The sequence below is a fragment of the Clavelina lepadiformis genome, chromosome 8 (assembly GCF_947623445.1).
Source record: "Clavelina lepadiformis chromosome 8, kaClaLepa1.1, whole genome shotgun sequence".
NCBI lineage: Eukaryota > Metazoa > Chordata > Ascidiacea > Aplousobranchia > Clavelinidae > Clavelina > Clavelina lepadiformis.
In genome coordinates, this window is record NC_135247.1 from 14,641,343 (window position 1) to 14,662,389 (window position 21,047).

Genomic DNA, 21,047 nt, shown 5'->3' on the forward strand with positions numbered 1-21,047 from the left:
GGACCAGTGTAAGGTCCGAAACATGTTTGTGATTAAGAAAATATGAAGTTCTCTGCACTTAACGTAATTCTTGCAAAAATTTGGTATACTGTATTTTAAAAAAGATATTTTGTATTTTCCAGTTTTGTAGTTTAAAACAAGGCTGTTGCATTGCACTATATTGCCGTTAATTTTTTATCTGGCAATGATACGGATTGCTGCTTTAAGAAGATTCTCATGCAGAACCATCCCAAATACAAATGTATACATATCAGCAAGATTCTTCGCAATCGAGAATACGGATTGGCATCAAATGCATTCCAAAACAGATCTTTAAAATTACCAGACAATTCTCACACAGACTTGGAAGTGCTTCGATCACTCTTCTGTGATAAATATGCTTACTTAGAGGTGAGAATAGAGGATTTTTACAACAAAATGGATTGAGCTAACCCAGTTTCAAATTTTTGTTTAAATTTGCTTTTTTGAAGTAAGTTGTTAAAACAGTTTCAGCCGTAATTCCTGTAGTTGAACAAATCTTTATCAGCAACTTGTTTTAGTTCATTGCATTTGCATAAAAGATCTGCTAAAAATTTTTCTCAAGATTAGATGAAATACAATTTTAGAGTTGTATACATATTATGGTTTTCTAGTTTTTTTTACCATCATAAACAGACTATTGCTTGTCGAAAAATTCAAAGAGCTAAAGCACCAGCATTTTGCCATGGTCGTTTATTTACGGAAAACTATCAAACTTGGTTTAACCTTTTTACTGGTCCATCATCTGGTCCTTTGCTTATGACATCTAACGTATTTGCTGGAAACTGTTGTAAGTAACCCATATGCTTAAAAAATGCAATTTGTTAAGGTATTAATCTCATTGTGCAGTTATTTTTCTAGTCAAATTAGTGTTATCCAACACATGACATAAATGAAAAATAAACTTTTAGTGTTATTAATGTTATTTTTTTCTTCTAGGCTCAACTCAGCATGATGCTTCTCGAAGTGATAACTCCATTCCAAGGGTGAAAGTTGTTGATGTTGCTTGCATTATTCCCCCATTTTCCAGTAAGCCCCCAAGTTCTCACGCATGGCGGGGACCTCGGCTATTAATGCTTACGAAACTAGGCTGGCTTTATCAGGCAGACTTGGATACTTGCAAGATTCTGAACAAGATATTTATTCCTACCAAAGAGTATACAACAAGCATTTTCAAAGCAACCGACACTACATTCATCCACAGTGACATTTTAGGTGTGGTGCCAAAAATGTTGTTTTAACATTTATGTACTACATATGTAGTGATGTCATTTCTCGGGTCTCATTTTTCCAGTTACTTGACTTGATTTGAGTCAAATGTCCAAAATGACTCGACTTTACTTGCTTCGCATTATGACAGTTGCTATTTCAAAAAAATAGAGCTTGAGCTTACATAATTAAAACAAATATTTTCATATTTGTTTTAAAACACATTTCTATGAAAAAAGTAACAATCAGAGACATCAGACTTAATGTAAGACTGCCACGTCGTATGATAATCAACATACCACAAGGCACAGCACAGTGTGACATCAGCGAACTTTCAAAGTTGAAAGCATTGGATTAAGTTCGAAAAAATTGCTTGGTTACAACAACCTTGTGCATATATGACATTGTAGTTTGCGGAAAAACATGGCCATAAAATCATGCCTTTTTTATGAATTGTAAGATGCCATTCGTTTGCTAATTGGTGATTATTGTAAAACCAAGTGGCTTGGCAACATATTTTATTATCGTAAATCACAAGCAGGTTTTGCAGATCTCTAGAGCTCTATAAAGAGCCGCCAAAGGTTACGTAAAATGCATACTAACATTGAGATAATCATGTACAAGTAAACATTGCAACTACCTAAATACCTAGCTTTACGTGATATGTATTACATCTTTTGTTGTTGTATTACGTTGCTTTATAGCAGACAGTTATTAATAACTAGAGTTTATTTTGTAGATCATGTTCATGTTGGGGAACCACCACATTCCTACCAGTACATCACCATAAACAGGTATGTAACTGACTATCCAGGCATAAGGTATTTATGTCAATGAATAATTAATGCATCAAATTTTATTTGGCTAATTTTTTTGTATATAGTATTACAGATTTACAGTACTGATTTCAGTTCCTAAATTGATGATGCACATTTCAGAGAAAGTGAAAGTGTTGTTATTAAATCTTCACGACGTTACTGTCAACAATGTGGATCATCTATGGTTGCATTTTGCATCCTATCCATATATCCACTGCAAGTTGAAAACCATTTTCTTGTTTCCGTTCCGACCCAAACAAATAATCCTGCCGTATCAGCTGACGTGGTGAATGACTTGTTTATTGTCACAGTCACCAGAGCTTCAAAGATTAGTTTCTATAGCTTAAAGGATGTTATGAATGAACATCACCACAAGAGGTACTTCCCCTTGAATGAGCAAGTAAGACCAAGCTATATCATTGTAGAGCCCTATCTTTGTTGATTAATTTTTTATGGGCTGCTTGACCCAATAACTTTCAATTTTATGCCTTAGCAAAATTTACAAAACAGATTTACAAATTTTTATTTGTTTTATGATTTGTGTCTGTTAGGTCAAGGTACTAACACCCTGTGGCTTAAGGAAATGGAGATTGGCTTGTGTTGGTGACGAGAGCGTTGGTATTCCGTATACCACGCGAAAAATTGAACTAAAAACAACTGTAACATTCAAAAATGCTCCCTGTTTGTTTAAAACAGCTGCAATGAAGCATTCTCTTCAAATAGGGGGTGTCCCTTACCATTATCTGGTATCTGCCAATAAAACCGGTACATCATGGTCTTTAAAGCACCTGCTTCAAGACACAGAAGCTTCAACAGGAAAGATACAGGTTTGTGTGGATTATTACCATTTGAAAATGCAAACCATGCTCTTGATTGTTCTGGTTTTTAGTGATCCAGGATGCCATGTGTGTGAGTCAGTGTTAGTAGTTAACAAAACATGAGTATGTACAGTAATTGGTGCCCACAAAAAAATTTATATGTGAGGCAAAGGTCATAATTTTTTGCTGTTTTATCACTAATCAAAGTTAAATGTTTAATTGTCAAAAAAGCTGAGCTAAACATTATGAGCTAATTTAAATCTAATCTTTCACAACATTATTTCAAGACCAGTACGTGGGTAAGATTCGTTTTTGCCTTCTAAATCATAAAAAAATTGAGCAAGCGTGAAGCGTCATCCCGTACTGATGCCCATGTGTTTCGTATAGGCTACAAGAAGTGGACACGTTTTATGTCAATAACAAAACAGTTTGGTTACTACAAAAAGTTCCTTAAATTGCCTTGAATTTTCCATCAAATAAGTTCATGTGTTTTTTTCGATACTTGACTCTCAAAGCTGTTGGTTTTATTTTTCGATGGTTTTATTGCAATTTTTTGTTTATATTCCCATAGTGGAATTAAGTTGTTCATGTCAGTCTGTTTCTAGGTTCAAGAAAGATGGGATGGCTCTCACTGGCATGGAGTCCGATTTCACGGTGATGACACAGGGAGGTTTATAAGGCAAGATGTATCATCCCTGGATATGCTCACCATCCAACATCAACCAAATCAGGCTTCTGAGGAGGATAAGTCGTTATCGGCTCTGGATGAAAAAGATAAGGGTAAATAGGCTGCAATTAGGTCACATTTTGTTCTTGTAAAATTTTTACATGTAAATAGCTCCATATTAGTTTGACCTCTACTTTGTAGTTGACCCTTGATTTCACGTTTACATGTAGCTGGTACAAGTTGTGTTATGTGCTGCCGAGTGGTTAAAAGTTTCACCATCAATGTAAAACCGGATTTTCCTTCCAAGTCTTCGGATGTTGAATGGCAATATCCGTCTAATCCGGATAGGCCATGTCAGTTTTTTTTCACTTTACAGTAACAGCTGTTGATAATTAAAATTCTTTAATTTGTTGTGTGATCCTTTGTATAGTTGTACACAAAAATAAAGACCGTTGCATTCGTAAGACAATAACTAACTACTTGCTTTTAACATACCAGCTCTCCCACCACACACCATAACTTCTTTTGGTCGTCCAAGTCGCAAGCCTGTGCGTTGGTTCTCATACAAGGCCAGTCTCCATAGTAGTGAAGAGTACGAAAGTTATTTGCTCGTTAGTGTTGAATATGAGCAAGAACTCAATCTTCTTGTGCTCGTCTATTACCGTCCAATTGACATAGCAAAGCCAGGATGGGGTTAGTTCAAATATAAATTTGAAATTTGTTTGAAAAAGATTTCGCTTACAGTTATCTCTTAAATGGTTATAGGAGCGTGACTGTCATAACATTTGATCGTGTCAAAAGTAAAAGGAGGTCTTTATCGTTTTAGTGAAGTTTATATGAACTATTAATTATATGCATCATTTCTTTAAGTCAGCACCATCAATAACTGTCTTCAATATAATAATTTATTATTTTATATATCAACCAAAACTTTTTATGTTAATATTGATAGCAAATGTCGAAGGACACTCGGAGTTAGTTGTCTCACTTTTTGACAATTATTTCGGTGGACTTCTCGGAACGTTCCTTCTGGATGAAGATGCCTCTCCGTCGGATCATGATTCCTTATCCCTTACAGTGGATCAGGACACTTTTGTCTACACCAGGCTTCGTGCGAACGACAATCGATTGCTATATAAGATTATGCGTTTACATCGGAAATACGGAAACAGTTGAAACAAGGTTTTGTGCATACCGCGTGCGGTATGTAAGCGTCTGGGATGGTTGTCTTCCCGATCATTCTGATGAAAAGTGTGGATGCAGAAATCGTTAGGAAGGAAAGTCGTGTGAATAGATGGTGAATTACACAAATCTGCCCATAGCTTCTTGTATTCGCTGTGGAATGTGAGCCAATCAGCTAAACTCTTCTCGCGCGTTTTATTACATTTTTTCCCAAGCGAAAACTGTTGTTCCAATCTATGTCGACTCCCGAGTGGAGTGAAGTCAGAATCTCGCACTAAAAACGCGTCAAACTCTGCAAAAAAACGTAGCTTATTTACGTGTGGCCACTGCGGCAAACCAAGAGCAGCGTGAAATGCTTTCATGGAAAATAGACTTCGACTTCACACGGAATAAAATAACATAATTTTTTCGTAGTGCTCGTAGTTTCACACAATCAGTTGCAGTCAAGATACAATCAACGAACAATGATGGCAATCTGACCCAGCTTGCATTTGCAGTAGAACGAGAACAGAGTCACACAGCGGCAAAATCAAGCAGCTTGTGGCGCAACGGGTGGCTAAGGTTTATGACAGCTGGGCGAAGTTGTTTTGCTTTACAAGCCGCTATAAAACGTCTTTTAATAAATCGAATTTCTACTTCAAAATTTTCCAAATTCCTCTCCAACAAAATGTAATTGACCCTGTGAGGTAGTGTGTTAGTATGTTGGCATATCACAGTTTACACGTCATGGTTTGGCTGAAAAAGAGCGAATTAGTTTTCTTTAAAGAAAATAGTAGGCTATAGCCAACCACCAGCCATACTGACAGAACAAGAAAAGCGATTTGGGAAAATATGTTGCATCACCAACAGGACTTACGATTGGCTGGCATTATTTGGTGATTCCAAATCACCATTGAATAATTCCAATAAACCTTCCAAACAACTTATTCTGTCATTGCCGAATCTGCAACGTTTTGCCCACACAATGCGTATCTTTATCGCTGCACAAATATCACTTGATTACCATCGATAAAAAAAATAACGTTGGCACCAGTGTAAAGAAAAGGGATGATTCTTGTAAGACCTGGAACAAGCGTTGGATAATTTAGAAATGTAGCCCAAACTGTGAAATTTTTTGATTGATTTTGGACGTCAAACAGTATGGCATCCGCATGAATCACTTCTCGTTTATGCTTCCCGAAGTGGCCTATGGACGAGAAAAATCGAGAATACATCTGTTTTGTTGAGTAGGCCTACGCTGCTTTACTTGAAAAGTGTTATCGCAGCAATATGTATTGAAAGCTTTTAAAGCCCCAGGAATCATCAAATGTTGCATCTTCTGGCAATCTCTGATAAAATCTAAACCCTTGGGCTTTGCCACTTTTCCTGCTCGTTAATTGTTCGTGAGCATGTGTTTTATTGTCCTATAACTACAACGGTTAGCATCGTAACTCTCGCTCCGCACAAATAATTATAGCGAAAAATAAACAACACAAGAGTAGCACTAGTTAAGTGAAAAATGCAACTGAATGAAAAAAATGGAAGACGTAAACACGCGCCGTGACTGCTTTGCTGACATCAGCGCAGATCCACCCTGCTACGTGTGTTATTGTTAACTAACAATTTTCCATACAAATACGCTTATTCAGCGAAAACCCTCAAAGGCGTTTGTGTACGTTACGAGCTTGAATATGCATGATTGGGTAGAATAACGTCAGCGTTTGCAAGCGCTCTTGCGCAAACTTCGTTTCTTTTTTATAACCTTCCGAAGACGAAAATTGTTAGCGTAGGCGCTACATAGATGCCTTATTATTATTTATTACTGTGCCGTGGTTGCAACGAGTGCAGGTAAACTTTATTCACATGAATAAATGCTGACAATTGAAGTATGAGTTTACCTGAACACAATGCAATCACATGGCAGTTAAAAATTTCAATGTTTCCTTTCTTGTATTTGTGAAAGTTTTTTTATGAAACATGATCTAGGCCTACTTGCTTTACTAACGTTAAAAGTGAAAGAAATTGACGCACCACACTTGCTATGTCATTATAAACCGTTTAATAGTAAAAAAATAAAAGGCAAGCACTGCAAGAAAATGACTATCCTATGTAGAAAGATTTTGCCACAAGCCGGTGTAAGGGATAGAGAAAGTCGGGAATCGCGCTTCAAGGAAAATGCAGCGAAAAACGTTTCAAGCGCAACAAGTACGGCACTACATAAACCAGTGTAAAAGCACTCAAATAAAAGTTAAAAAAAAAATAAATAGCAGCGCGCTCGGTATCAAAACAGAAAAAATTGACCCATGAAATTGGGTTTTACACGTCGATTCACAATACAATTTTCGTTTCCTAGCAAGTTTGATATACAAAGCATAAGAAAAGTGTTCAACAAACAAGGTAAAATTGACTTAAACACCGGCGCGAGTTACGTCAGCCATGGCTCAATGCATTTTTTGAAAACAGCTTCAGTTCTGTGCCAGTATATGTGGTGGACGTTGGCCATTGTACATTCGTGAAGACTACCCCTCCGATCAAGCGATTTCAAACCAAATACGTCATCCTTGTAGATCTGAAATCCAACAAAAAATTCAACCTTGACTTTTAAAAATTACTGTGATTGAAGATAATAAATTTTATACGCAATTTCAACACAATGACGGTAAGTGCAGCCTTACGATCAAAAAAGCTATTGCAATGAGTACGCGAAAGGACTGGCTTATAACTTCACCTGAAGATTCCTCATGGGAACAACATCTTCTCTTTCGTTGTAACAGGCAAACTGGGCAGACTGCCAAGGTGAGATAACACCGTCGTCGGGTCCGCCAATTAAGACAACGTTGTTAAGACGCTGGAAGTTTCTCTGCCAACTGTTCTGGTAACTGAAATCGGACTTCAGACTTTCATTGTTTAGCAGTGCAAGGTAGGAACTGTAAAGCCCATACAGCTTTTTATGATGTGGATCTGTAGGAAACAATAATAGGGAATATTACCAACCATGCGCATGTAAGGTTGTGGTTACAAGTCAGTTGTTATGATGCACTGAAGTTAATGTGGGTTTTACGGATTATTTTCCTGGCTGATTAACTTTCTAACAAATCCGTACAACCAAATATTTGATCAATACAAATATTTAAGCGTGACGTATCTACCGAGCTAAAAACTTATTATAATTCGTTGTCGTGATATTTGAACAGAAACTACGTCACAAAGAAGGTATTATTCTATTACAAATGACCACTATTTACTGCACTTAATGTCATACCTGCGCTGTAATGCAATATTTATCATTCGATACTGTATCTTTAGCGTAAGTCAAACTGGCAAATTTTTTATTTTTATTTTGATGAATGTTTTACATTCAGGAGTGATGATTTTTCTTTGAGTTGTATAACGTTAAGCGGGAACTAGACCCTTACTTCAGCACAGCGCCACCTGCCAAGACACTTGTGAACTGTATTACAGCAGTCAATAAGACAAATCTACCTTTCCAGTAATTTCCAATCGACCAACGTTGGCCGTAATGAGAATAGAATAACTCGTACAGTTTTTCTTTATATGTAGAGGGAAATAACGCGTTGAGATAAGATGTATCTGCAACAATATAAATAAATTCATAAAAAAAGTTCATATTGATGGCTTCTTTTTTCAGGAGTCCAATCGAATTCTTCAAATAGGCTTAATTGCTCAAACCATTTGGTTGATCCTTGCCAATTTCAACACCATAAAAAACTTCGAGTAAAACCACTCATTTAAAAATTTCCAACTATTTTACAACCCAACTGCCAATACAAAACACTGAAATTAACTTCAAATCACTGTCAAATGTTATAAGTCGCCCAAACACAATAACAAAGCAATACCCCTCGCTTTCTAAAAACATAATCTAAAATCAAAACATTCAAATTTAAACGCTGGCGGCTTTAGGGCGTTAGTTGTTGTTTTGGCTTGTGTATTAATTGGTTGCTTACCTCCAAATTGTCCATTTAATGGTGATGATAACGCTATGAAATTGTTGACTTTGTGTTCGTTTGAAGTTTGAATCAAACCACGTCCGATAAGGCCGCCTAAAATTGCGTGCAGTGTTTTAAATGAAGTAGCCCGTATACCGCAGTGAATAGATATTTTTAAAAGTAAACCTGGGAAAAAGAAAACACGTAGCTCCCTACTATGACACATGTAGGTGTGCTTTCAAAAGTTCGGCGTGAACAAAACGGCAACTGCTGGTCACTCAGCAGTGCAGGCTTATAAGCAGGGTTGCCATCGGTCTGGACTCAAAAATAAGGACGAACTCGAAACAAAAGAAGAATACTACCTTAAACAGTGCACAACAGGAGAAGGCAATCAATGTTACAAAAATGAAAAAACAAGATACTATTTGCGTGTTCTCAATTTTTGTATCTCTGTGATACAAAATGGTATACAAAAGGTGTCAAAATGCCCAAAATACGAACCTCTGCTCTAAATATAAGACAAAACTAAGGACGCAAGTGAAAATAAGGACATTTCTTTGCAAAAAGGACAAAAACATTTTCTAAGACACGGACCTGTAAAATAAGGACAAATCTTAAAAATAAGGATGGTATGGCAACCCTGCTTATAAGACAACTCAAATCATAAAAAAGGGAGAAACCCATTGGCCATTTCGTACGTATTGCAAACGCGGTTACTTTCGGTCAAACTGATGTTTTGTTCCACTACGTGAAACGTGACAATAAAAGTAACGAAGGGAAATCTCCACTAGGCAGCTAGCTGGCGCGATTGTGGAGTTACTACAGTTCAAATCGCTCTAGTCTAAAGGAACGTAATCGTAAAGGTAACTGATTTGATTAAACATAACAAACAATCAACCACAACCAGTAGGTTACTATTGTGATCAGTGATCACCGAAATTCGCTATAGTTCTCACATACCTTGTGAATATCCGATGAAATGAACACCGTCCTCAGATGAATCCATCATAGATTTCGTTAAATTCTTGATATATTCAACTTGATCCCACAGTGGATTTAAGCTGGCGTAATGGTCATATACATCCAAGCTATACACTACAGTACCAGGGTGTGCCTGTTAAACCACAGTGATGCTAATGATGTATAACCTAGTCCAAACAGCAACGATAAACCTAAGTTTTCTTAAAATGAAGTTATAAACTAACCCATTCAAGTTCATAAAAACCTTTTTGATAAAGTTTTCCAGGTGCTTCAGGTCTGCGGCCGCATCCAAGATCCCATGAAGGATTATAACAGGTTTATACCCATGTACTTTGGTTACTTGCATGGTAATCATGAGACAAGTTATATAGCTCCATAATCGGTTACGCCAGGAATCAAGGATCATTGTTTCCTTAGTAGTCTATGCGAATAACGGCTAAGCTTACAGCAGTAGAACAGCGCCGACACCAACCAGACGTATCTGCAAAGAATGTGCAAAAATAAGTAACAACATAACGAAGATCTCTCTAATATAGCCTCCTTTTTTTAGCTGTGTTGCGGCTGCGCTTCTTAAGCTTTTTTCTTTTCCCGGATATCACGCGATGCTGATATCCTGCGTAACCTAGAAACAGCTTCATTATCTGGATAATTCAATTTATCTACTGACCAACTATAACTATGTACGCCTATACTCCATTCTGATAATCCCTTTTGCAGGAACGAAACGTCGTGGCATGTCACCCTAAGCCAAAACAAATGGTGTGCTTCCTGTCCAAAAGGACGCTGCATCCATATAACCCTAGCTTGCACGAAAAATAAAGGAAACACTTCGTTTAATTTTCTAACTATGCGGAAATGCCGCACTTTTCACTCCGACATACTAACATTACAAGCCGGCAAACAGCGACACATAAGTTCCCCACGACAACACCCAGGAAACCTTTTTCTCTTTGTTGCCTGGACGATTTCGTCGTTTGTGCGCGCAGCTGTGTAAAACAAAGGGCTGCCTTCTTCCAATTCAATTGAAAACCATTGAGGCTTTCGATGCCGAGTACGAGTTCTTCAGCATATGTTATTGTTAAACTATCAATATTTACCGTGCTTTCACTAAGTCCAAATTGAATTAGGGGAATATCGTTACATATTTTATTTTTTTTTAATTTACAGGTACAGCTTTCAAAGTCAATCTTATAAATGAATAAGTTTTCTCCCTACAAACTTAGTGAATGCACAGTTATTTTCTAACTTATGTACTTGGCAGTGTTTCTTTTAATCACCTCTTAAGAAATACTCTATACTCTATACGTTTTTCATCTACTAAGAAAAACAATCGCTGTGTAGGCCCATTTGTTTTTAATATACAACATGCCATTGTGCCTCCACGTTTCGCTCTAAACGTTTCCGGCTTAAATATGCATCTCGACCTGATATTGCTGTTTTTGTCTTATCTATTGCAACACGAGCTATATATATTGTGTTCTTCCAGCTGTACAACATTGTTTTTAATAAAATTCATTATTTGTATTTTCCGACTTAGTTTGTCATCATATTGTCTTATGAAAGAGAAGGTTGCTTCTGTGACTTGGGCATAATTACTATCACAAACATGTCTCCATTTTCATGAGAAATCTCTTTCGGGTGAATGGTCACTTACAGTCATCAACAGCAGCTCAATAAAATTATTGGTCCACTGTCCTACGGTCATCCAGTTGAATTTTTTGGTAATGTAGTCTGTACCGCAATTGCAAGTAACACCAAACGCTAAAGGGTCCTGGTATGCTGATGAATTAGGAACTATAGCCTTGCTGGAATGGATTAAAATATTTACCGACTTCATTTAAATATTAACAGGCTCAGTGTTGTTTCTACGGTATTTGATTCTATTGTCACTTGGTATTGTTCCTACATCGATTTCATTGCAAATTTGGTCTACCAGAGTTTGCTCATTCGCATAATAGCTTTTTAAAACACGTTTGTCATTAAGTAAAAGTGTTATTATGAAAATATATTTCCATCACAAAGCGTTTACAACTGCGATTACAGTTTTTTTGAGTATGCATTTGCAGCCCATTTTTCAAGGCGGTTCCCATTAAAATGCTTGGGAATTGGGTGTTCGTAAGAAATGTTATGAGTATGAGATCATTAGGGTATTACCATTATCATGAAACAATTCCACATTATAAACACAAAGCATTACAAAGTTGTAAAAGATCCGAATACCTATAGTGGTGCTTTTATGATGGAACAATACATAGGAGGTTAACAAATCGCTCATTGCAGCTGTCAATTTGATTGATGCGCATTGAATATTCGGCCGAATCGGATAAAATTGCTCAAATTTGGTATTCGGCCGAAAACCGATTTTTAAGGTACTTCTAAAAGCTTGCCTGAAAATTCTTTTATTGAAAGAATGCTATAACAACAACGGATATGATTGTTGCAGCACGTAACAGGAAATCTATCAGCACATCATTTACGTATATACCTTTTCATTGCATGTTAGAACTAAGTATAGGCTACTTTAATCCAACTATTGTATTTCTTTAATTCTATAAGTCGCGGTGCATAGGCACTGTTTCGTTCACTTTTGCGATAAGAATATTTACAATACTAGATTGCATATGATTCGGCAGAAATATTTCGCTTACTTTTTTTAAAAATTCGCATTCGGACCGAATCCAAAAAACATGATTTGGTACACCCCTATACTGTTTATACTGAGCTAAAAAGCGTGTTATACGGCCTTACAAAATCACTGTATATGGCGTTTTAAAATGTTGTTCGTCATATGGCTTGCTGAAATAAAACGAACGCAGGTTTGCGCGTTTAGGCAGGTTTTCGGTTGGATTATCACATTAATCCAACATGATCAATTACTGGCATAACTTTGAATACATTATAAACAGTTATTTGAAAGTAGGCAAGTTACTAATGAGGTAGAATGGGTCACTTAATTTAATGACAATTGAAAGAAACGCTACAACAGCTGGATTATATCATTTTTCAAAACAAAGCGGTCATCAAGTCAAAGTGTAAGTTATTCCACTCTTTTGAATTACTAAATGGCATCAAGGGAGCACTGAGGCTGAAGAAACTGGTACCGGTAAACCAACGCGCCAAGTTCCAACATAATATAGTGCTGTATTTCATCACATAATTGCAATTAGGCGAAAAACAAATCAGTTAAAAAGTTTACTGTAGGCTACGTATGAATATGAAAACACACTTCCTTTCGAAGCGTTTTTGGCGGTTTATAAGGCGTAAAAACGCAAAATGTTTAGACCTAGCTTTGAAAAAAATCAATTCAAAGCTTCAAAGCAATTCTACAGTGCTGTAAATACCTTCACTGCAATTCTCTGTATTTTCAGGATATTTCATGCACTTTTAAATTTAATTTAAGTATAAAGAATTTGCAGTAAAGTGTACCACTTACCTTACTTGGGAATTTTTTCGGTAATGTCATTTAAAACTCTAACCACAGTTGCTAGTTGTCTTGAAAATGGTAAGGGCATAACCTACTTTCGCATTCGATAAAAAGTTTTACGTGGCCACAATTGTAGTAGAAAGTTTTAGATTTTTGAAGGAACTGTAATTCACTTTACAAATAAGAGGCACTTTTAGCATGAAATAGTTTGAAACAAAAATATCAATACAGCTACTATATTCGTTTTTCTACGTAATAATGCCCTTTTAAAGATATCTATTAAAAATGGTTGAAATTACAGAAAAGTAATACTGTTCTTAGATAATTATTTTCATTGTAAATGATTTATAAAAATAACACACTTTTTATATTTCTTACATAAAAAACTATCCACGGTTTTGAGTACATTAGCAATACACTTTATACACACGAAATTTGGTGTTTTTTGCTTTACTTTGGGGAATCACCTACCATCGAACTCCAAAGTCATTCTGACCTCAACATAACTGCAGATTGCGCAATTTTTGCTTGAATGTGGACGTGAGAGAACGAAAACGATTTTCTGAACGATGAGGTCTCTCTGTCTTTACTGTTAGTGTTACTACTTACTAGTTAAGAATTACAACAGTCTAACTTATGATATTAGGATATATTAGATAAGCGTTTTGAATTCTCACCATTGTTATATACCTGTACTTGTGGCATACGTAAGTTCAAGATTTTTGACCCATTGAACATTTGTTTTATGTATGTTACTAAATTTATATATAAGATAAGAAAAATTATAATGTTTCAGCTGTATTGCGTGTTGAAGTTAAGTGATTTTTTTCAGAACTGAGTAATGTGCAAATAAAAGTGGATAAAAGGAAATTGCCTTATCATTCAGATGTATAATTAATTAATTGAAAAATATTTCCACGAGCAAATAATGACTCCTTATATTTTCCATTTCGAAAGAGTAGGTGACCATCAATTTAATATTAAAAAATAAAAATGGGTCTTGATAAGGAATACGGATATGTGGCCGCCACAGGGGTAGCATCATGCCTCCTTCTGCAAGGATTGGCCATGAAAGTTAGCAAAGCAAGAAAGACGTATGAGGTCCCAGTAAGTGATTGCTTTTCACAGTTGTTTCACTTATCTTGAGGAAAAGGGTATTACATGTTTAACTACGTAGCTTTCTTTTGAACTACTTTAGTACCCCAAAATGTACAGCGAAACAGAAGACCGATTCAACTGTATACAAAGAGCTCACCAGAACACATTGGAGCAACATCCAACAATGCTCTTTCTTCTGACCACAGGAGGACTTGGATACCCAGTATGTAAACTCATTATTTCTGCTAGTATTTTTTAACAGGCTTACAGACAATCATGATATTTTGTACACAGAAAACTTCTGCTGCTTTTGGCACCATTTGGATTCTTGGTAGAACCGTTTATGCTGCAGGATATTCAACGGGTGACCCAAAAAAGAGACTTTGGGGGTCATTTGGCTACATTGGTACCATTGGCTTGCTGTCAACTAGTGTTGCATTTATCCTGAAAAAATTTGATGTTATTTAGTTATGTCTTTCAACCGTGTTTGTCTAATTCTATCCAATGAAGCATGTTACTGACTTAAGATATCTTCTTTTGAGATACAAAAATGCAAAACGTTCCGAATGTTGAAGTAAGAATTGAAACTGATTAGCGTAAAAAAATTGAATAAACTACCTGAAACATAATGCGGGCTTAAAAAAGTAAAATGAAAGCAGTGTAAAAAAGATGTGTAGAATAAACCTAATAGAACTGAAGAAAACTTGGGTAAGAAATACACATGATTGGTACTTGGCAAAATTAAAAGTTCATTTGAACAAATGAAATTGGGGTTTTACTTTATACAGAAGCACAGAGAAACTTGCTAAAAAGGGTAAGGCAATGCATAAAACTCGAACTGTGCATGTTTTAGATTTCCTTGTTTCAATGAAGTCCACTTGGGTGTAGTCGTCACTCTTCTTCTTCAATAAAGTAGCTTGCTGATGAAGAATCTTGAGTGATGAGCACAATTTGTGTGTGGACAATAATAACTTCTGAACCTAGAAAATTATAGAATTAAAATGCAAGAAATGCATGCAAACTTGTATAATGCACGAAAAATCACAAATCATGACAGGTTGTATGACTCAGTGAGTCTGATTAATAGTTCAGCAGTGCTAACATATGAATTAAATAATATTGTTATGATCATGCCAACCTGTGATACTATAAGAGCATCAGGATTTGCTTCAAGCTGAAGAGATGCAGGAGTCTGTAGAATGGCTGGGTGCATTTCAAGGTGCTTTGTAGAATACCTTCGATGGTAATAGACTCATACTTATTTGACAACATTTACTGTGATGGTAATTTTTGATAGTAACGTATTGAAAATGTGTATTATGCTATGATTCAGGGTGTAAAACAATGAGAAAATTCAAAGATGGTCTATAGCAGTGGTTCTCAACCTTTCATGGTTCATGGCCCCCTTACACTGGACACTTAAAATCCTCAATTTAGCACAGCAAGCAAAAATACGTGAGAAACTTATGCCTCGCTTTGCCTCGTCTTTCTTGATTGTCTACACTGTAGCTCGCTAGTGAGGCATCTGCTCATGGCCCCAGGTTAAAAAACCCTGGGCTATGGCAACAAGTGCTAGCGAATAGATTGAAAATATATTTCAATACCTTAAAGCACTGCTAATATACAGCAGATGTTCTGAAGATGTTCTCAAAACCGCTTGAAGATTTCCAAATGTAAGTACAGTACTGTTAAAATTAGGCAGGCTCTCATCCTGCCATTCCTGCGAGTGCCAATCTTTTAACTGTAAAACAATGGTATTACTTCCTTGCTAAATAATAATACAAAAACTAAATGCTGTGATATATTTATGGTACAGTGCAAAATAGGATCCTAATTCCACATAAATAAAACTATTTATTAAGAAGCAGTATTGTCATTGACTATTAAATACGAAAAAGTACTATAGTAGTAGTGGTACATAGTGCACTTACTGCAGTTAAAATTCTGTTCCTTGCGCCAAACTGACTGATGCCAATAACACTGAGGTCCTTATCAGTTACTGAAAGGAGTTGTTCAAATCGAACATCATGTTCATGAAATTTTGGTATCAAATGCGAGAGCTCTAGACCGCACAAGAACAACTCCAGTTGTCCATATCTACAACAAGATATTTTATAACAGACTTGATTTTAATAATATCTCTTTTCTAGATACACTGATACAACAAGGCGTTGCCTGTAATTTACAATTTTCATTACGTATGAAGTGGGACTATAAAAATATATTTCATACCAATGATATAATGAAAGCGATTAGATAGAGTTACAAAGCAGAATCATCTTGAAAACATATTTGTACCATATCTACCTTTGATATTCTTCTTCGTCACTATTTGCTTTCAGTATAAGAATGTCTTCATCACTATTCCTTGTTGGAATATGAGAAACAGTAAGATCTGAGTTTAAAATTCCTGGCTGAGGTTTGGATACAATTGGTGCATCTTTACTGTCGCCCATGCCTAAATTCTCTAAATTATCAGTTTGGCTTTCAGATTTATTTAGTTGGCATGTATTTCTATCAGTTAAAATTTCTTTAACTTCAGCAGGCATGCAGTCCATATGTTCACTTTCGGAAAATACATATGCACCAGCTTTTATCAAAACCTTTGCGCAATCCTTGAAGCCATTAGCCAGAGCCCAGTCCAGGGCAGACCAGCCTTTATTATCTTTTCTGTTCACGTTTGGGTTGTTTACTTGCAATATCAAGTTTATTCCATCAATGTTTCCATTTTTTGTTGCAAACATCAATGCAGTTTTTCCATTTCTGTCAACAAAATCTCCTTTGGCACCATTTTCAAACAAATAATTAATAACTGCTAATGTATTTTTGTGGTTTGCATGTAATTTGCAAGCTGCCATCAATGCTGGGCAACCATCTGGACCAGTTAAGTTGACATCACAACCAGCTTCTACCAAAATTTTAATTATCTCCAAATTTCCAAATTTGGAAGCATAAGTTATAGGAGGCCAGGTGGAATTCAACAGAGTGTTGCATAATGATGGACTTCGCCTCAAAAAATCGCTAACACATTTACTATTTCCACTGATTACAGCATTTTGAAAGTCACTGAGAAGGACAAGAGATGTACCATTTTCTTCCTTCAATATACAGTTGGACTTCACTTTTTCTTCACTTTTCACAGCAACCTTTGGTTCATTCTCTTCATTTTTTCCTTTAGTGAAATCAATTTCATGACCAAAGTCAAAGTCATCGCAGTCTTCATCACTCTCATAACCAGCTGGGGAATAGCTTGACATGCTGCATTAACTTTATGCCTTAATTCCTCTAAACATTTGTTACATAAGGATTTGGTTAAGATTAAATTCTTATCAACAACAATAAACTTTGTGCAACAACATGAAACCAACTTTCACCAATTGACCCAGTGAAGCATGGTTCCAACAACTAGGCCACAAAGATTTGCTCACGTGTAATGCAAGATTTGGAAGTTTTGGAAAGTAAAAGGTTTAAAAATTAAATAAGCAATCAGAGAAATAAGACTTCTGCTAAGAAAGCTTGTTATAGCACACTTGGCCTTGTCATATTTGAAGCAATGGTTTCTCATAGCCCACATGTTGCAACTGAATCTTCAAACAAAACAAATAACAGTAGACTAATTTATATTTTGTCAAATACTGCCATAATGCTGCGTTTCGAGATCATAAAACTTACTTACAAATAAATGCATCACCTTTTTTGTCTAGTGTTATACTTGCCGTGCTTGTAATTGTTTTAAGTGGATAGATAAGAACAAAGAAATTTTTGGTCTTGTTGCGTTAACATAACAGCCTCACTCTGTTCTCATTCATGGCCAAGATTTGTGTAACCTCAAGAGGATTATTAGTTGGCTCACTAGTTTTGTTTTTAATGTAGCAGCACTACCATCATTAACTGTACCTTCTAACTTGAGGTACACCGAAACTTCAACAAGCTGAATTAATTTGGTCATATTGGGTGAAGTTACCAAAATTTAGTATTCAGTCGAATTTATTTTCAGACTCGGCTAAAACGGGAAATTTAAAATGTGTTTTAAAAACCTGCTTGAAAACTCCTTCATTACAGGAGGATTTTTAAAAAGGCAGATATGAATGTTGTTGCACCTTGCACGTAACAGAAAATTTAAGTATTCCATTTACTATTTTAATTAACTTTCAATCCCAAGCCATGGTTTACCAGCACTGTTTTGTTTGCTTTTGTAATACGAATACTTACAATGAAGAATGCATGGTTCGGCCAAAATAATTCAGTTTCCTCTTCTGAAAATTCAATTTTGGACCGAATCCATGAGACACGATATGGTACACTAACTACTGCATATTGACATGAATTCAAGATATAACCAAACGCGAGAGAAAAAAACAAGTCAAGAATAAGCAATTCTTGCAAAGACAACCAAAATTATCATACCGAAAAAAGAATAACCGTATTCTCGAAGGCATCGTTTTAAAAGAAAGCAATTGAAACAGAACTTCAAGGCCGTGGATGCGAAAAAATGAAGTTGTGTGTCATCATCAAACAACTACTTAGTGTCTTATTTTCCTTGAAAGGGGAAATGTAACAAAATGCGTGTTGAATGTTAAACAAATCAAAAATTATTTTCCAAAAAAATGGGACCCAAAACCGTGGGTGCTTAATGAAAACTAGCACATATATTGCACTTTTATGGATTAAGCTAGGTTAATACTGACGATTTACACAATCATGGTATGAACTAAAATATATATAATTGTGATTTTTGAAAATGATTTTCTGGCTGATGTTTAAGAGTCAGCTAAGTTTCGTCAAAGCGAAACCAATTCCCTGATAGTTTTATGAAAATAACTTTTCAGAAAGTGAAATGGTCTTCATTTGATAGTTTCTATGGTTTTCAAGAATCTGCACAACAAGTAGGCCTACTACATCCCAACAATTCTATAGACATCAATTAGATACAAATAAAATCTGCACAATTTAGTTGAAAAGAAAAAACATTGTTGCAAGAGTCGTCAGGCAGCAACGTTATCGCCTCCCAAAGTACAATGGTACTACAAATAGGAAGGGAATTTAGAGTTTGTATGCTGACCATAGGTGGGCAGTAGCGCGGTACTATACTATCGAATTACTGTACTGCGGTACTTTTTTTTGTACTTTTGAAAATAAGTACCAAATCTCTGTGCCGAATTACTTTTTTCGAAAAATTTCCGTCGGTCCCGGTACTTTTCACTGATTATTTCTAAATTTTAACAAGTATGTTTTCAAAAATACATGTTAATTAACCTTTAATACTAATTTTAACATTTTAACAGCTTTTTGATCTAAAAATGTCAAGTAAAATTGCAAGAGAGCAACGTCACATATGTTTTGTAATCTGGAGTAATCTTTACCAACGACATAATAGCGACAAACATTGCATTTGCAGCAGCATCTTTAACGCAAAAAGTACGGCAACTACTTTTTAAAAATAGTGCTGAATACCGGAACCGTCGGTACTATTTTTTCCAAGTACCGGTACTGAGGGTACTTTCAAAGTACCGACTGCCCACCTTTGATGCTGACGCTATATATCTGTAAATTTTGACAATATATATACTATTTTCCATCGCATGTTCAGTGGAATATTAAGTTTTTTCTTACATATTTGTCCAGATTTGGGGCTTTCGAAATTTTGGTCAATCGCTGCCTCAACAACTATTGAACTCAATACACAGCAGAAGTAGAGGCACAAAAGTGGTCTTGTTCCTGTATACTTCTAAATCTCATGGTCTTAACAGTCCTGTTTATAAAACAGTCAGACTGCTAAGTTTACAACACATGTTGAAGATCTTACTGTGCTTACTTCCAGCATGCGCATTGAAACAGAATGGTATCACTTGGTAAATCTAATTTGTCATCAAACAGTTTAGGATTCCACAGGAAACAGCTCATTTTTGAGTTTGTCACAGAATGATTACTAAAATGATGCATTCTTAAAATGTTGATATTCCATGCTCATTTTGCAAAATTACCGATCTGGTGCTACAGTATATACTTTAAAATTATGTTACAAAAATTTGTAATTTGGTAAGTATATGTCAAAATTTTTTGCATTTCTCCAATGCTAAACAAGCTAGGTCTAAGCCAGATTACTGACCCTCTTTCTATGCCACAATGTAAAAAAGTTTAATGTGTTCCAAGCATTTTGGTAGGGGTGGGCAAACGTAGATATTTTAGAGCTAGCTTCCAAATAAATTTGCCCCCAAAATTGATTAGTCGAATTAAACAAATCTGTAGCCAGCATCAGATGCAAAGCTCTCACAAAACTTCGATTAACAATCCAAATGTAAGTTTTAAATCAAACTTGCACTAAATAAAGTTTTACTAAGTAACATTTCACCCACAGTAGGTAAGTCACGCACCCCATTGAAAAAGATACCTAGGCAGTTAGGTTAGGAGAATGGATATGCAAAAACACAATTTAAGCGATTTAGGGTTTAGTTGAAGTTAAATTTATATTACAAGTAAAACTTGGGTTAGGTTTAGATTAAGGCTATGGTATATTATGCAACATTTAAGTTAGGCTAAGAAGAAACCACAAAAAGTAGCTTTAAATTTAAGATTTTTGAAATGAAATAGCGACAGCTGGTCAAAATCTGGTGAAACAGTGACGAGTCGACGACCAAAGTTCTAAAGCCTACAGGTGATATGCACAGTAGCCAGTGTAAAGATGTACTAAATTAGTTAGTGTAGGGATGTCGGCTCGGTAGCCGAGTACTGACCTCGCAATAAATGCAGCTTGTGTTCTGTGTGCGATACCGAGTGCTGTTGGGGCTAATTCTCATAATTAGCCCTTATTCCTATGGACGTCTTGTGCAGATATGATAATATTATAATGTTATAAGTGTTCTATTTCGTGTGTTTAACAATAAGCGCCGTGCTATATTTTGG

At 35.8% G+C, this 21,047-nt stretch overlaps 4 protein-coding genes across 5 annotated transcripts; 2 read left to right on the forward strand and 2 right to left on the reverse strand.

The window, feature by feature from the left end:
* The first annotated feature begins 126 nt into the window (after nt 1–126).
* LOC143468916 (DDB1- and CUL4-associated factor 17-like) lies at nt 127–5,118 on the forward strand. Its single transcript, XM_076966399.1, has 10 exons — nt 127–390; nt 655–808; nt 958–1,233; nt 1,967–2,021; nt 2,166–2,445; nt 2,597–2,872; nt 3,469–3,643; nt 3,761–3,883; nt 4,029–4,223; nt 4,483–5,118. The coding sequence occupies exons 1-10, from the start codon at nt 217–219 to the stop codon at nt 4,704–4,706; spliced, it is 1,932 nt and encodes a 643-aa protein (XP_076822514.1). The 5' UTR covers nt 127–216; the 3' UTR covers nt 4,707–5,118.
* A 1,615-nt stretch (nt 5,119–6,733) lies between these two features.
* LOC143468917 (lysosomal thioesterase PPT2-like) lies at nt 6,734–13,230 on the reverse strand. 2 transcript variants are annotated; one of them, XM_076966401.1, is made up of 7 exons: nt 13,056–13,230; nt 9,867–10,103; nt 9,602–9,755; nt 8,660–8,755; nt 8,175–8,282; nt 7,420–7,652; nt 6,734–7,260 (listed from the first exon to the last, which is right to left on the reverse strand). In XM_076966401.1, the coding sequence occupies exons 2-7, from the start codon at nt 10,026–10,028 to the stop codon at nt 7,117–7,119; spliced, it is 897 nt and encodes a 298-aa protein (XP_076822516.1). In that variant the 5' UTR covers nt 10,029–10,103; nt 13,056–13,230; the 3' UTR covers nt 6,734–7,116. The 2 variants fall into 2 exon arrangements, with proteins under 2 accessions (XP_076822516.1, XP_076822515.1); XM_076966400.1 differs by lacking the exon at nt 13,056–13,230 and having other exon boundaries at nt 9,867–10,512.
* A 753-nt stretch (nt 13,231–13,983) lies between these two features.
* Nucleotides 13,984–14,773, forward strand: LOC143469737 (glutathione S-transferase 3, mitochondrial-like). The gene is made up of 3 exons (XM_076967544.1): nt 13,984–14,153; nt 14,245–14,367; nt 14,439–14,773. Exons 1-3 carry the CDS (start codon nt 14,040–14,042, stop codon nt 14,610–14,612), a joined length of 411 nt encoding a protein of 136 aa, XP_076823659.1. The 5' UTR covers nt 13,984–14,039; the 3' UTR covers nt 14,613–14,773.
* Nucleotides 14,774–14,893: 120 nt separating this feature from the next.
* Nucleotides 14,894–17,425, reverse strand: LOC143469735 (ankyrin repeat, SAM and basic leucine zipper domain-containing protein 1-like). Its single transcript, XM_076967543.1, has 5 exons — nt 16,452–17,425; nt 16,076–16,241; nt 15,749–15,885; nt 15,283–15,379; nt 14,894–15,124 (listed from the first exon to the last, which is right to left on the reverse strand). Exons 1-5 carry the CDS (start codon nt 17,399–17,401, stop codon nt 14,894–14,896), a joined length of 1,581 nt encoding a protein of 526 aa, XP_076823658.1. The 5' UTR covers nt 17,402–17,425.
* Between the last annotated feature and the right edge of the window lie 3,622 nt (nt 17,426–21,047).

Excerpts from the sequence above, each read along its gene's own strand:
- LOC143468916 (XM_076966399.1), top strand. The coding sequence starts at position 217 with ATGCAGAACCATCCCAAATACAAATGTATACATATCAGCAAGATTCTT. Across the intron at positions 2,022-2,165 it reads CAGTACATCACCATAAACAG|AGAAAGTGAAAGTGTTGTTA; the intron begins GTATGTAACTGA and ends TGCACATTTCAG. Across the intron at positions 3,644-3,760 it reads TCTGGATGAAAAAGATAAGG|CTGGTACAAGTTGTGTTATG; the intron begins GTAAATAGGCTG and ends GTTTACATGTAG.
- LOC143468917 (XM_076966401.1), bottom strand. The coding sequence starts at position 10,028 with ATGATCCTTGATTCCTGGCGTAACCGATTATGGAGCTATATAACTTGT. Across the intron at positions 8,756-9,601 it reads TTTCATCGGATATTCACAAG|GCGGCCTTATCGGACGTGGT; the intron begins GTATGTGAGAAC and ends ACGCAATTTTAG. Across the intron at positions 8,283-8,659 it reads ATTAAATGGACAATTTGGAG|ATACATCTTATCTCAACGCG; the intron begins GTAAGCAACCAA and ends ATATTGTTGCAG.
- LOC143469737 (XM_076967544.1), top strand. The coding sequence starts at position 14,040 with ATGGGTCTTGATAAGGAATACGGATATGTGGCCGCCACAGGGGTAGCA. Across the intron at positions 14,154-14,244 it reads GAAAGACGTATGAGGTCCCA|TACCCCAAAATGTACAGCGA; the intron begins GTAAGTGATTGC and ends GAACTACTTTAG. Across the intron at positions 14,368-14,438 it reads CAGGAGGACTTGGATACCCA|AAAACTTCTGCTGCTTTTGG; the intron begins GTATGTAAACTC and ends TTTTGTACACAG.
- LOC143469735 (XM_076967543.1), bottom strand. The coding sequence starts at position 17,401 with ATGTCAAGCTATTCCCCAGCTGGTTATGAGAGTGATGAAGACTGCGAT. Across the intron at positions 15,886-16,075 it reads GGAACAGAATTTTAACTGCA|TTAAAAGATTGGCACTCGCA; the intron begins GTAAGTGCACTA and ends ATTGTTTTACAG. Across the intron at positions 15,125-15,282 it reads ATGCTCTTATAGTATCACAG|GTTCAGAAGTTATTATTGTC; the intron begins GTTGGCATGATC and ends ATAATTTTCTAG.